Source organism: Ischnura elegans, chromosome X (assembly GCF_921293095.1).
Source record: "Ischnura elegans chromosome X, ioIscEleg1.1, whole genome shotgun sequence".
In the NCBI taxonomy this organism is placed as follows: domain Eukaryota; kingdom Metazoa; phylum Arthropoda; class Insecta; order Odonata; family Coenagrionidae; genus Ischnura; species Ischnura elegans.
The window spans coordinates 21,001,980-21,018,596 of NC_060259.1; the positions used below are offsets into that span (position 1 = coordinate 21,001,980).

The 16,617-nt window shown below is 37.6% G+C and overlaps 1 protein-coding gene across 2 annotated transcripts in view; it reads right to left on the minus strand.

Moving 5' to 3' along the window:
• The window catches only part of LOC124171642 (MAM and LDL-receptor class A domain-containing protein 1-like), a 66,497-nt gene that overhangs the window by 35,414 nt on the left and 14,466 nt on the right, over positions 1–16,617 (minus strand). The window contains exons 1-3 of one of the 2 annotated variants that reach the window (XM_046550853.1): positions 8,283–8,891; positions 364–497; positions 218–245 (exon numbers count right to left, since the gene is read on the minus strand). In XM_046550853.1, coding sequence (XP_046406809.1) covers positions 218–245; positions 364–483 — 148 coding nt within the window. In that variant the 5' untranslated portion in view covers positions 484–497; positions 8,283–8,891. Of the gene's footprint in view, positions 1–217; positions 246–363; positions 498–8,282; positions 8,892–16,617 lie in introns of those variants that run through there. The other variant, XM_046550854.1, reaches the window with a different exon arrangement.

A 16,617-nucleotide genomic window follows, 5' to 3' on the forward strand; every position in this document is an offset into this window, starting at 1 on the left:
AGTTTTCTAGTAATTTCCAAATGGCTATTGACCGTAAAGTTGACATTTAGTTGAACACCATGTTATAACATTGCCACACCTTGTTATAACATTGTCAGAATTTTAAACTAAAATATATATGCCACTTTTATTTTCTAATATGATTGGGAAGTGATGCTGTACGGGGTTTGCGAAACTTACATAATAGGTTGATAAAAAATGTAAAAATTTTACAAACCTGCTGGTTCTTGTCTTCTTGCGCGCACCTGAATTGAAAATTAAAAAGAAATAAATATTAATATAGTTCTCGCAAGGGGATAACAAATAATCTGTATTGAAAACTGCCACGTTAATAGAGGCGAGTATGGTTGCTATTGATCTCACCAGACTGCTTTGAAGTAAGTCGGGTGTTGCGTCTTGTACAACGTTAGGAGCTGCTGTTAGAGCGTTAACAAAAATTAAAACTACCCATGCTCCAGTTAGTTCGTATCGCCAGCTATCCATTTTCCCTTTTGAAACTGCAAAAGAATGAGATGATTTTAGCAAAATATCAACAGACGTTTTTCATCCTAATAAAAGTTCAAAGTTAGCGATGATGGAGTTAGTTTTTATACAGGTATTATGCATTATATCGGTTTAATGTTTTCTCTAGGTCCCTGCATTGGCCGAAATAAATGCTCAAATTTTGATCCCACTTTGCTCCAATCATTCATCGAATGAGGAAAATCAGTCTGCGTATCATATAGTATACAATTCCCCAAGGGTCCCGAAAGGCCCCAATTAGAGCTATGTCCCCATAAATAAGAGAAGTGTAGTTCCGAATTTTTTAATTTTATTTGTTGAAGTTATCTAACACTTGAGATATTGATTGCAATTTTTGACATTTTTAAGAGGGAGGAACGGGTATCCTCTATTAATCAATCAGCTGATATACATTGACGATTATTTATCCATGATTACTTCCGTGATCATTCCATTTTTCACGTCACGATCACTCATTTTGCTCAAAATTCAATAAAAACGCACCGTCTTGATAACTGCGTCCTGGGATTATAATGAAGACTGATTTCAAAGAGATTATTTTATGTATCCAATGATAATAAAAATTCAATGCGGTTAAAGGCTTTTTATTGGTGGATAACTGCTATAAACACTTTAAATTTGAAATATAGATGGTAAAGCAACAGAATTATGTTGCTGGGTATTGGACCAACGAATTGATACAAAGATATTATGGTGCTACATGTGTTTATGTACATCTACCCATGAATTACCCAATTAGGGTAAAATTATCCTATTTTACATATAGATGAGCATTTGGTGATTGATGGTGATTTACATTTTATTAATTATATGTAGGTGGAAACTACAAAAATTCGTGCTGATTTATTTCTGAAGGAGGTAAATTTATAAAAAAATTACATTTGTAACCGAAACGGCCTTGAAATTAAGGGTTAAAAGGCAGCCAGTTGCTGAAAATTATAGATAAATTGACTGGATGATTATTTATCTATTCCTAATTAATTATTACATTAATTGAAAACTATTCCGTCATTTCCTTTGGATTTTCATTTGCTCAAATCACGCAATTTCTAGTACCTTTTGATACAACATGGAATGAGGTATTGAGTTCAAAACATAAAAAACAGGCACAGAACGGTTTAATAAAATTGCCTCGCATTGTTAATAGACCTTTTGAGATGTATTGAACACAAAAATACAGTAAAACATTGGTAAAATCTTAATCATATATGTTTTTCCCAAAATCAAAAAAATAAGTCGTTATATATGGCCCAAAAAAATTAACTTGTAGGTATACTATTTTCTCTCGATTTGAATGAATTTTCAGGTGTAGTACACTTTTACTTATAGTCTTTTTTGAAGCCTAATCGCGACAAGCAACTTTTTCCATGAGGTTACACGCTGACCTGTTCGTCAATTTGCCTTAACACGAGTAGTATGCTATAGTTATTATCAGAAAAGTAGCAAGAGTAAACTTATTGCGTATATTACTTTTACGATACTTTGTGTGCTCAGCCGTTCCACAAGGTTCCAAAGAAAGTTTCATCGTCTAATCAAAATTAAGTAGAAATAAGGAGAGAAAAATGTTTTAAGAAATTTATAAACATTTTATATCGGGTAAATTCAGTTTAAAGTCAGAAAATAGGTCACATTGTAGACCTGAATGAATTGCACTAGGTGTGCCGGATCTGATTATTAAATTGTTAACTCATGGATTTTTAACAATCGGCATGAGAGCATGCAGTCAATGGACTTCGGAGGCTACGCGTACATAAAAATTCCATTCTGATGAGATTCCTCGATAAAACACGACCTTGTGACTGAAGGTAAACCCTAATTCCGGAATGCGTGTTATCGTGTTCATCAGAGGAAGTGACTCGCTTTGTTCATCCAACGAGAGAAGTTTCGGCTCGATGACGGGCTCGTTCAGTTAAAAAAATTATTATTTACTAGATCTGTATATCCGATAAAGCCGAACGCCCTTTCCACATTAAGTCACCATTTCGTTAGGTTTTAAATGATGCTTTGAGATGGGAGGAAGCCCTAGGTCTCTAACATCTTCCGAATCAAACGGCAATTGAGTGAATAGCCCATTGTTGCTTCGTTCTCTGGACGCTTTGGAATGCGCAAGACGTTTTAAGATCACTTTATTGTTTCATAATATGCTGTTTTGATACACCATATAAAGTTTGAGCAAAATAGAATAAGAATTATTTCCACCAAAGTTACCAATGACTTTCGTGATATCGATTCAATAATTCATTAGCATAAATCATTATTTGATTTACAGTATTATTGGATCAATGCGATAAAAATAATTGGCAATTATAGTGCCAATGATTACTGTTATCATAGTTTCCGAAAAATTTTCTCAGTGTGGTGTGTGAGCAATTATGCTATTGCACCGATTGATCTTAACGTAAAGTTTCGAAAAAATGTGCATGGCAATGACCCTCGATGAAACTCCGTCGATGATTGCGACTTTGCTTCGGGCGCCAGTATTCATGGCATTGCTTTTCAAGAGCATGCCAGTAGCTCAGTGTTAATTACGAAATGCTCGACGGCCGTGGTGTCGTTGCATAAAATGAATTTCCCAAATATATGCCCCTTTGAGAGGAAGATAAAGGAGATTGGAAAGGTAGAAGGAAGGCGAAGGAGTAAATCAATGTGCACAATATTCCCGAAGCGTTCGCCACTTTCGTCACTCATACCACAGGTGGTACTTTTAGGCTCAATGAGTTGCGATAGAACTGTACTCTTCAGTTGTGAACTCACGCAGACATATTTCCACTGCGGGATCTTATCAGGTCCGCTCATTATGTCAAAGGAACGATACGACCAGCTAAAAACTATAACTAAGCATAATAATAAAAAATGAGGTGAAATTCACATCCATTATACTTTTTTTTGCCGTTAGTTGAATCTTGAAACAATTTCAAGGTCGTCAAAACATAACGTAACGGTGAAAATTAATAATTCTCGTGTGATGTCTTCATGTATATAATACTGATGGTTATTTTTTATGGAAACAGAAATTTCTTTTTTCGATCATACGAAGGCGACGTGAACACTTAGGGTGTTCCGATAAATGACTTTTTTTCTGGATAAAATTTGCCCTACACGGAAAAGTTGTTTACTTAAATCAATCTGAGATCCGAATTTTTTTTTTAATCGCTTGATAAAACCACAGCTGCCCGAGCCCTACGGTTTAAAATTTTGCGAAAATGCTGGCTGATTTTGGAGAGAAAAATCTTTATATATCTGCAACTTAATCCATTTTGGCAATGACTAAGGGTGAGTATAACTTTCAGCATTATATTTACAAGTTTAAAGTTTATCTAAAGAATTTTATGGGATTGTGATAGGTGAGAATAATAAAACATTTATGAGTTTAGGCAACCCGCACACCACCCTTAATGTCTGGCTGCGTGTGACATCACTTCACATTTATACTATTAGAAACGAAAATAGCGGGAAATTACCTAATTTTCCAAATATCGTTCCTTATTGAATGCCTCAATAACCCATTATAGCGAAATAACTCCCTCAATAAAGCCTAAACAATATTGTGTTTCGAAATAAATGTTAGCTTTGGAGTACAAATGCATATTTCCTGATTTACTCCAAGTAAGAAAATATTTTTCTGCTAGGATCGTAAATTACAAAAAAGCTTCAACAACTCTTGCATTTCTTATTGTCTCTTTATCTGATAAATGGTGAGATTTCCCAAAAATGAGAACGAAGAAATAGTTGATTGGTTATTAGTGTTTGTCCGCCCGAACAATTCTTCCCATGCCGGCAACTGTTATCTCTATCAAGCTATAACCATTGGCAATGCTTGGAAGGGGAGTTTATGATATTCAAGAAAAGCCTCTTTCTCAAAATAACATCGCAAAACATATACTTCGATACTTTGGATTAAACTTTTAATTTGTCATCCATTTTCCCACTCAAACGCCTTTAAAAAGTTAATAGGTTAATTATTCTAAGTTGGTTAACTTGAAATATCTATAGTTCATCTAATAAACCTTGATTAACTCATTCTAATTAACCGTAATTCGCCTAAAATCCTCCTCTAGCATGGGCAGCAGTCTATTTTCTTGGGCGGAAAAATAACTTTCCTTTGAATGGCAGCATGAAGAACTAATGACATTCGCAATGCAGGATATGCCACGAACCTCACACGATATAAGCAAAGTATATTATATATGTAGGATGAAGAAGGAATTTGAAATTTTAGTACTGTAGCCTCAATTATTATATGAAATACATACCTGCATATATTTTGATAACTTTACCAGGAACTTTTCAGAAAATCCAGTTTTTCTTTATCCAACTTTCATGTCGAAAATAAATCGAAAACAGGGTAAAATTTGATTGTGAACCATCAGAAATAAACAATTTATTTTCCATAAATAATCCATGAATAATAAATTTTATTCCTGCTGGAGGGTTTCGTGATACTGTTCAACTTAATTTGTGGGTTTTATCACGAAGATATTTTTAATCACTTTTCTGGTCTTGAATAACACTGTCCGAGTGCTGATTACCAAAACCCGAGTCTTTTTTAATAATAGAGCGACTGAAAAATCAGTTACATTTACTCATAGAACTTAGAGAACTGTAGACTTTTTGGATGATTTTAGCTGAATACCACTAGTTAGATGACAAGCATAAGAAACAAAGGACCACCGCCCATAATGCAACGAGGGGAATATAGGAACCGATTAAATGAAATTACAAAGAAATTTGCAATATTCCAGCTACTGTAGAATGTCTTCCATGAAGAAAAATACAGATACTACCACATATAATTAATCTAACTTCACTGAAAATCGGTCACTTTCTTCTGAGGATTCATTCAGTTTACCCAAAGAGAGTTACATATGCCACTAATACTCCATATTTTCAATAATTTGCATGCAGCAGCATCAAATATCGCATGAGTAAGAATTCTGATATATTCGGAATATTGATGCGGAATAATTTGCAAAGAAAAGCTGAAATAACCTACACTTTCTATCAGAAATCGAAGAGATTTATTGACGTTTCCAACCATTGAATATTTGATGGCGTTATTTGATTCTGTCTGGCAATCGGGTATAATATTTTACCAGAACAATTCAAATAATATATCACGATGTCTATAACTTCTGACCATGGTTAATAAGCATCAGGTATGAAACAGACTTTAAAATTTAGTTAAAAAAGATGCCAAAATATGTCAGTATTTCAAAAAAAAGATTTCAAAACAACATTTGTGATATTTTCTTTGGTGTATCAAATCTAGCACTCGAGTAAAATCGTCTTGTAGTTTTTCTATGTTCTTTAAAAAACATTCACAATCGCGCCAGATCTAATGCAATCATCATCATCGTCTCCAAAAGTTCACCACCTGACCCCCTTAATATATTAATGTCCCCCTATGGGCTCTCAATACACGTGAAAATTACCGCTAATCATTTATGGGACAGAGTGTAATAAGAATTTCAATCCTTCAAATATTTTTCAGAGCACATCTTTCCGCATCAAATTATTAAAAAATAATCGGCTGTTTAGTCTTCATTGAGGGAGTTATTTCCCTACTAAGGATTATTGAGGTATTAAAAATGGGATAATATTCGGATAGAGTTGGTAATTGCCCGCTAATTCGGCTTCAAACACAATAAAAAAATTTGAGATTCTTATTTCAGTGGACAACTTTCCCGCCCAGCGCAAGTTTGATCCCAAAAAAGGTAATTTTTCGGCACACCCTAATGAACACCGCAGACGAATGACCAAGAATGATGAAGGACCGGAGAATGTATCCGAGAATTTACTTTCATTCAATTTAATTTTTTCTTTGATTGGCTTCAGATCAAAGGGTTTAATGATCAGATTAAAGAGAAGCCGTTTCACACCGGGAGCAGATTAAGGTCGTTGCTTAGGGGGAATCGGGTTCATTACTTTCCGCGGCGCTTTGGTAGTATGCAGTAACTCTGCGATAATGCGTCTTAGATCTGATATGCATATGACATATAGAAGCAAATGGCTTTTATATATCCATCTTTATTTTAAAGCAATTCATGTTGAGCAAGTGAAAATTAACTTTCATAAAATAACCTGAAAGATGATTATATTTATAACTTTCAGAAATAACGGTATCTTTTTTAACTAAATTTTGAAGTCTGTTTCATACCTGATACTTATTAACCATGGTTAGAATTTATAGACACCGTGATGTATTATTTGAATTGTTCTGGTGAAATATTATACCCGGTTGCCAGACAGAATCAAATAATGCCATAAAATATTCAATGGTTGGAAACGTCAATAAATCTCTTCGATTTCTGATAGAAAGTGTAGGTTATTTCAGCTTTTCTTTGCAAATTATTCCGAATCAATATTCCGAATATATCAGAATTCTTACTCATGCGATATTTGATGCTGCCGCATGCAAATTATTGAAAATATGGAGGGAGAGCGGGTTACTCCCTCTCCGCCCCTTAATCCGCCTTGTTTTGTTATAGTAATCAATTATCTTCGCTCATATGCTCAGTGGATGAACTAATTCTATTTTCCACTCAATTTAGTAAGTGATCACGAACCTCTTTCAACGTTCTTGCGCCAGCATCAGGGAGGACTCCCAAAATCACAAGTACCCTCTGCCAGCACGATAACGCGTTTCTACGTGAAGATCCAAAAACGGTGAGCCAGGACCAGCATCTACCTTCGCACCTCAGCATCGGGATACTTCAAACATGTGCGTGTGTGTAGGTCACGGCTGGAAAAATGTACTTGTACGATCGTTCCTCTCATTTTAATTTCTCTCGAAGCCCTTTATTTATCACCTAAACTCTATCTTTCAAGAAGTAGACATTTGGATACTCTTCTAACCCTAATATAATCCCTGTCTACAACTCCAGAGGTCACATTCCATCGCCATTCTCAGTGCACTTTTCCTCCAATTATTCTCCGCGCTTCTGGCCGGCCATTTGATTTCAAAATTTTAAAGAAGTTGTATTTCCATAGTGTCAAAATGACGGAGTGTTTATTCACACGCTAAAATTTCGTCAATTACGTGAATCCGGGATTCAAGGGTCCTAAGTACTACGGATCCTAAATTCTTATTTCTTTGGCTGAAAAAAATATTCCGATGTAATCGTGCCAGTAGAACTCTTGAGTGTTGAAATTTCGTTTGTTATGATGCATCTTGTAAGCGAGTAATCCCCATAGCGCAAGCACCCCGCACCACGGCGCCGCCCAAGTACGGCCTGCACCACTTACCTCCGCTGGTAGATACCTCCCCTATCCTCCCCCAACAGAGTAAAGATCAGAGTGTCTAAGAGCCAGCGTCTGAAGGCTTGAGATTTCATCGAAAAGGTTTAACTTGACAATACTACAAAGTCAACCAAGTAGATTCAATTTATATTCATTGTTCTCAGTCACATAAGTAATTAAATATGAACCAAAATAAAGGCCACTTTCAGTAAGCTACAGAAAATTGGTTTGTCGGCAGATAAAATGCCTTCCACAAATTAGGGATTGCACTGTGATGCACAGTGTGCACTGAAATGGTGTCACTTGAAATGAGTAAAATTTAACTGATTCCCGCAGTGCTCGGTGTCATATCAAACAGAAGTTGCGAAAAACTAAATAAAATACTTGTTTCAGAGATCTACGTCTACTATTAAATGTTGAACCAGTGTTAAGGCTCGTTTTATTAGTTACGTAATTCTCAGGATCTTTCTTCAAGAGACTCGATTAAAGGGTCGGGAGGGTAAATTTTGCGTTCTACTTACTTTGCCACCCGCAGAGCCTGGCCTCCTTCGAATATTTCAGACTTGCGATATAAGTCCCAGAGCTGAAGAGTCGATGTCCTCGCCGTGCGACGGGGACCAGGGAAAAGATCTGACCTCCTTACCCTGGGTATTTACACACCTATCGTTTGCACACGCAGTTTTGGGTGAGCTCTACACTCCCCTATCCGAAGCAACTTTCGTTTTGAAGCACTGAGTTCGTTAGTCTTTGGTTCAACTCTGGCACATTTTGGGTGGGCCTCATCAACCCTAACCAACCTTCAGGTCTTAGCACTGAGCGAACTTCAAGCAGAACCTCTCCTCTACTGAATAACACATTGCTCCCTCAGCATTGCGGCGGCGATAGAAGCTTTACAGATGTTATTTGGCAGGGGAGGAGGTGGTAGAGGCTGTGGAGCTGGGGATGTGGAGGCGTTGGAGGCGTCAGTGGAGGTGTCAGAAGTATTGGAGGTGGTGGCGCGGACGGCGGTGAAGGCTGTAGTGTCAGCGCGCAGACTGCGGAGGCTGTGGAGGCGGCGACGGAGGCAGCGGCGGCGGTGGAGGAGGCGCGCAATACTGTCGGGTCGCTCGGTGTCTGCTCACTGTCCGCGCTGCGAGAGGGCGCACACAATGGTTGCGTGTGACTAGTTCCCACGGCTTCCGTTGCAACACCTTTATACTCACGAGCGGGCCCGTAACGAGTTGAATCGCTCGCTGTTAATTGGGCTGTGGTGTTGAGGTGCGCCCAAAGATGTGCGACGCTCAGCTGGCGAGGAATTTTTCCGTGGAAGGGATGGAGCGGGAGGAGAATGCAATGTGGCGTCGTGAAGAGGTGTCGGCAACGCTCTAGCGAAAACAAATCAACTGTCCCGGCGGATTCCTAGACCAACCCTGGAAGAATAGACCGTCGAAGAATCCGTCGAGGATTGTGCGTAGAAAAATACTTGCTGATGAGAGAGGCATTCTTTGGGTGAGGCCCGAAATCCTAAAACGGAAGGATTTAGATGTGGGATGTAGTGGAACACGAGGAATACGTGTTAAGGGTTTCCATCCGTCGACATTGGCTCACTAGCTAGCGAGCATCTTCCACCTCGAAAGTCGATGACTACAATGGGAATTACACCCCATCAAGCCATTTGGTCTTAGCTTGCCGCACTACATTCATGCGAAGGAAGGTTTTAATTGTATCTAAAGGGCGATCGAGGATTTGAACGGGATGAACTGCATTTGAAAATGCGATCTCCCAGGAGATGAGATGATCTCCCAGTTGAGATGAGACCTTCGTCAAACCATTCTCAGTTGTACATATTCTACATCTACATTCACATACGACGCCGCAAGTCGTCTCTATAGGGGCTTGTTTTAGAACACCAGCCATTTAAAAATAAAAAAAGAAGGTGGACATTGGAGATAATTGACGAATGAATTTCAAAAAGCAAACATTAAAGCTATTTATTGCTCTCGGGGGAATTACGAATTCCTTAACCTACCCGTTCGGCAAAGCCAATCTTATTTAGCTCTACAAGTAGCAGTATTCACACCTGAAGCTCTTCAACAAGTCGATATGTCGCAGCCCCAGAGGTTGCTTTGGAGGAATATGCTTTAAGCAATTGCAATCAACCGTTATTGCTGTCCCATCGTATTTTTCACCGTGCTCTGCATCCACGCAGAATTGTTCCGCCTTCAGAGAGGAAATTTCACTACTCTAAAAAGAATGAAAATTGCCAAATTAAAATCAAAAGAATAGGCTTTTGCTTTAAAAATAATAGATTACGTAAAATAAGATTTTAGAATTGGAGGGAGTACTTTTCTGTTACTAATTTTAACATTCAGTGGAGTAAGATTCAGTGAGTTAATTCGTGCGACGCGTCGTGAGTATTACATGTGAAAAAACTCCAAATTGTTCAAGATATTACCGAAAGAGTAGAGGAAACAATAAATTACGTGAAAACTACGTACAGACAATAATAATTCAAACGAATAAAATCGCTTTTACGTGTAAAATCTTTGAGCTGCAAGCTTAAATTATCAGAGTGTTTCTGATGTGTGGAACTGACGTTGGATTGCAGGTCTCTTAAGAAGAATTAGATCGTAAAGTAGTGGTTCGTTGCAAACAAAAATATCTCTATTTTCAAGTTATTCTCATTTGTTCATCAGCAGTTTCATCGTCTTTGTTTCTTTCTTGTAAACAAAACCTCTGCAATTTAAATAAACCTAAGTCCATACGGACAACTTTTCTAAATTACATATTAATAGAAGAAGAAAATGGAAATTTATCCATCCTATGGTATAACCTCGTTTACCGCAAGAATTTCGTGACCTAGCTATTCATGCTGGATTTTAGCGAAAACGCTGAAATAATGTGAGGGCAATACAAGGCAAGGAGTCTCGCAAATAATTCAACTACGCATATTTTGCTCTTTCATTTCCATTTTTCTAATTAATTTTTTTTTGCTAACCCGTGATATTTTTTTAGGGTCGTGAGTGGATTACCTCTTTTCTGGTCAAATGTTTTGCAATCCATAATATATGGGATTGAACTCATTTTCACGTTCCATGCATTCAAGAGAATAACATGAATTTTAGGATCAGAGGCCGTGGGCGACCTTGCTTCATTTGTGATGCGTGCGTCTGACTGCGGGAGTGTTGCGGCATCCCTTCGCCCAAATGCGGCTGGGAAAGCGCGCGCCGCGGGATAAGAATCTGCGCTCCCAGCCAACGAAACCCCCGCCTGCTTGACGCTCACTTCTTTTCAAGCATGTGGAAGTCTTTCAAATGAAATCATCTTCTTTCATTCACTTTGTCTGTGCCTTGAGTTTGATGACGTCTCTGGAACAAAACACATGCTCGCCAGGTTGCTACCACGAAGAAAAATAATTATTATATTATTTTTTATTCGAGAAAATATTGATGAATGAATTTAGAGATGGAATGTTAGGATTTCCATGGATACGCGTAATTTATTTTATAAACTCTAATCTTTCTTTAAGTACTCATAGTTGGCATCACATCACCGATTAGGAATAGACTTATGTTTTATTTCTCACTAAAGTCCGTCATCGTTGCGGATTTGTATTTACAAGTTTCAGCGTTCTGTGTATAATATTCATGCAAACTAAGGCCTAATGGACAAACTTGTACAGGTTAAGTTCCTCGTGGCGGAAAACTGTCATGCACAACTTAAAAATTATATTTCCCGGCGGAAATGGCTGTGCAATGATAGACAATCAGCAAATCGAGACCAGTTGAGATTTAACTCATAATAAAATTATACAGGAAAACTAATGTCCCCAACCAAAGGTTGTTTTATTGTTTGTTTCCTATTATTTCAAAACATACCTCTATGACCTCGAATCCTCATTGTGACCCTCGCTGGTAATAAAAAGTCGACAATATGGATTTAAAAACAGCAAAACTGACTTGGGCACCCTTTAAAACACATTGTTACACTCTTTTGCTGTCATGGTGGGCCGATTTAACTCTATGACCCTTGACCCCCATTATGACCTTCGGAGGTCAAAATATCAACAATACGGATCTACGAACAGCCTAACCGACTTTGGCACCCTTCAAAACCTATGGTTTGACCCCTTGGTTTTCATGATTGCCCGACTTTTAACTCTATGACCTTTGACCCCCGTGGTGACCCTCGGAGGTCAATTAGTGAATAATACGGGTATTTGGACAATACCAATGACTTGGGCACCCTACAAAACCCATGGATCGACACCTTTGTTGGTATGCTATTCCTTTTGCCACCCTTATGACCTTGACGGTGACCTTACTGGGTCAACGGTTGAATATTCGTAAATAAAAGTGTTATTTTCGGGTTTCTCGTGTCCGAAAACCTAAGAATTGACATATTGGTCAATGAAATTCACACTTTTGTCTATCTCGATTTTTTTAACATTGAAACCCCATAAGGCAAATTCAAATTTTTGGTTTGGACCCACTTTGTGAGGCCAAAAGGTCAAAATTGTAAAATTTTGCTTACACTCAACAAAACTTAGGACCCTTCCCCATAAGTGTTACAATTTTCATGAATATTGCTCCATGCAAAGTTACTAAAATTACAGGTCAAAAATGACACACGACCCTTGGGACAGTCTGTATGTTAGCGAGTTTGAGTAGTACGAGCTAATGCGAGTAGCTATAAACTGATAGAGAATGTAGGCTGACCAGGTGTTAAATTTAATTTTTTACCCGATGAAAAAAACTTGTTTAACCTTTAAACACTGACCTTGAAAGATTTCCCTCGAAGCTAGGTGTTCATTCTCGAGGTCATAAGGTTTTTGGAGGTCATAAGGTCTTTTTTACTATCTTTTTTAAATTGGTTTACGGCTATTATTACTAACTTTATGGAAATAATTCCTAGGATTTAAATGATCTATAGGTTGATAGATAGTACAATAAAAACCATGACCAAGAATTCCATAGCCTCGGGCCCCTTTTTTCAGTTTTATTCTGCCCTTAATTTAGTTTTAGAATGTTTCATAGACTAATTTAGCGGCAATGCTTTAAGTCGCCTTACCCCTACAAACTAGGAGAATGGGATTAAATAGGCTCTCCTTAGGGTTTATACATACATTTAATCTGGATTTCAAAATCTCGAAAGAAATACATATTATCCTGTGTATAAAATCCAATTTAAAATTTGCATTTAGAACTTCATTTATTGTACGCATTCAATATGAATTATTACTCTCTTACAAACAGAATGAACAAACTTCGATCTGGTTGATCCCATCTTTTAATTGTGTCTGGTGTGAACTGTATCAGACTAAAATTTGCAATAATGGAAGGTGAGGATATAAAAAAATTTTGTGCCCCTAATAGTGGAGTAGATACGAGTAGACCAAACAGGATGAAAAAATGAAATCAGCATATCAGAAATATCTTTGGCTAAATTGCGAAACAGACGATATACACGCCACTTTCAAACTGAGGAACGATAACACGCAAAACTAAAGCATAAATGAGAGAAAATTTTCCAAGATGTCGGTTTGAGAGCATTTCCGAATCTTTCTAGTTGGTTTGCCCTCGTTTCTAATGAAGTGAGGATAAGGATGGGAACCAAACAATTCTTCGACCTTAAACCTCGAGCTAAGAGTATCAATTCGAATTTAAGGACGAAAACGATGAAAATGAAATAACTCTTTCCTTGTAGTGCCATATGTTTGTAAATATGGTTTAAATTGAAAGAAATTGATAGTAATCGAGTATTTTACATTTTGCATCATAACCAGTAGATATTTATTCATTTTTGCATGCATTTGTCGCAGCGCATGAACATAATTGATTCAGTTCATGATTCTACAAGAAAAATGTGGTAGGCATGAAATTTGTAATTGGCAGATTTTAGCTTCCGAATCAGTCTTTACTGCGTGCAACCCTGATAACGCATTTATCACTCAAGTAGAAGGAGAGTTTATATGAGGAGGTATTAGCGACGAGAGCTCGGATGTTAAAGTGAAATTTCTTTACACTTGTGCCCACTGAGTTACATTGGCTTTAATCGAGATGAAATGTATTTCAAGAAGAGTTATTTCAATATATTTCAGGGAATTCATTTTTATGCAAATACTTTTTCTGAAAAAAACCTAGCTGAAAATTATTTACCAATGTTTTAAAGTCGCTAATTTTGTAATTATATCATAGTAATTGTTTTTAATTTGAAAAATTCGCTTTAAACAACGATATTTGAGCATCAATTTTCATATCAAAGGTTAATCCTATTCCGAGTTTTATTGCTAACATACGAATTTTATGACTAAGATAGTTTAAAGTTAGTTTGCGTTATGCATATCTGAGACGCGTAAGACCATAAGTCATCACCTCAAGGTAAAATAAAATTTTTAATTAAGTATGCAAAGTGGGCTTGTGGGCGAGATATACATCATTAAATATTTTTGCGTCTTTTATGGAAAAATTAAAGCTGTTGTCACAAAATGCTGTTAAAATATTACAGTATATACTTAGACGTTAGTTTTGTCCATCAGCTAAAATTATAACAGCTGAAAATCCGTATTCTTCGTCATTTAATGGATCATCTTCATTCTCTCGTCTTCTATCTGAGGCTGCCCAGAGGCAAAAACTCTATGCCATTGTTAGTCTCTATTTTGATATCCCTCTGCAGATCTCATGCTCATTAATATTTTCATTTTGAGTACATATATTCTTGGAAATTAAGTATATAACTCCTAAAGCCAATTATTATATTTATTACTTTTAATTGGCTTTCGTAGATATCCACAACACTTTACTTCGGGAATATTCATATTTCAGGAGGTTGCATCGCAGAAAGCAAATTAAAATATTTTATGTATTTTCATTGGCTTTACAAGATAAATTTCATTATTTCATTTGATCAAAGTAATAGCTCTAACGAGTTTTTACTCAATATATTATTTTGATTGCTGAAATAATGGGCAAAATTATCTAAGTAAAACGTATCTTGTTGACCAGGAGAAATTATTTTATGGTTTAATTAAATTTTATTCATAAAAATTACACTTTACATCTATATCCCAAAAGCTTCATATTTTGGGGAAAAATATGAAGCTTTTGGGATATGGATGGGCTCAATCACGTGCAATCGTTTCCTTCGAATTTTGTTCCATTGATATCATGTTTTTACCACTGTATCGAATTCTCACATTGGCGGTCAATGGGCCAATGCGATGCGGTACGAATGTGAACTCTTCCTGAGAAGAGAGTGATGCTTACCCGAGAGGATGTGAGCCAGATATCTCAATCATCTCGGCAAATACATCACTGCCGATTGTTACTCGTCTGAGTAAACCATGAGGGTACAGTTGACTACCTTTCCGGTCACTCGGGTACATGAACTCTCAGAATAATGCTAGGATAATAACCTCCTTGCTCCGGCACATTGGACCAAGACTGAAATGGCACAACCGGAGCTCACGCGATGGCTCTGCGGGGCTGAATCCGACCTAACGTTTGTTTTCATTCACTTTCTTCGGATGATTTATTTTTTCATTAAATTTAATGCTCGGGAATCAGGCGATTCGTCAGGGTTTAATCAAATCTATTTAGATACTGTAATAGGATCGTAGGCTTTCCCGGAGGACTAGTCGCAGAAATTCTTCTCGGGTCTTTTATTTGATCTAAATAATGGGTATAATATAACAATCAATTCCCAACATTTAATAAAAAATGTGACCATTAATGTCTGACCGCATCGTTTGGCGTGACAATATGATTCTTCTCCACTGCATCACATTTTCCATAGTCCTCGTTCCTATGTGCGAGTCGAGCATCGATACGTCGCCTAAGGGAGACCTGACATGTCGGAGAACCTAAGCAACTATTTATGTATTGTTACCATAAACAAGCAAACTCTTTCCATAACCACTGGTTCTGGGGTTTCGATGTTATACCCAGCTTCCGGTTACCGTGCGGTCACCTTGTGCGCTCTCGTAGATATTTCGACTCCGAGCCGAGTCCCAAAATTTGCCGCTCGCATTTCGCGCTGCGGGACTGCGGCCGGCGGGCACGTGGGGGGGGGGGGCGGACGGTGACGTCACGGCTAGCGCGCACTCGTCCGTAGCGAACGGCGTCATGGCGCGCGGACCTTCGACGGAAGCATCTTCATGCTCGCGTGGCCAATGAATTATTCAGGAGGGGGCGTGCCCTCGGGGAAGATGCAATGTCAAGCGGAGACTCCTGGCGTCGCCCAACCCTGACAATAGCCTCGATCGCACCATCAGTTCGCACGAACAAGTCCAGCGATCAATTTGGGCGCTCTTCGCAAACTATCGCGGAAGCCATAGATTAACGTACAGCATGATCATTTGTGTTGTAACCTCAAAGTAAAAATAAGCAGGTGCACTCAACGTGGCTTCGTAGTATTAAAAAGCTCGGGACAATATTGAATCCCTAAACTTCGATATCATTATTGGAAATGTAAAAAGCTAGCAAGTTGGATGCTTTAAATACATTGATGTATTAAAATCCTTAATTTTCTCCTTAGTCCTGGGTTTCGAATTAAATGGAAATAAAATTTCGAGGTGGTATAAACAACATGAAAACAATTGGTATCACTGGAATCATCCAATCATACCCATTGTGGATAACATGACCTCGGATTTTGCCATTTCAATTTTGGTATTATGCGCAGAGGAGGAAAATCGATCTTTTGTACATTTGCCATGATATTCCATAAAATTACTGTTCATTGCGTTCGTGTAAATTATGGTTCTATATACCTGGTCTATGTAAAATTACTGTGAATTACTTTTTTCATGTTATTTAGCAAGGTTTATGTTTAAGGCAAGAAAATGTTTGTCTTTTAGTTTCTGTTAAAAAATTCAGT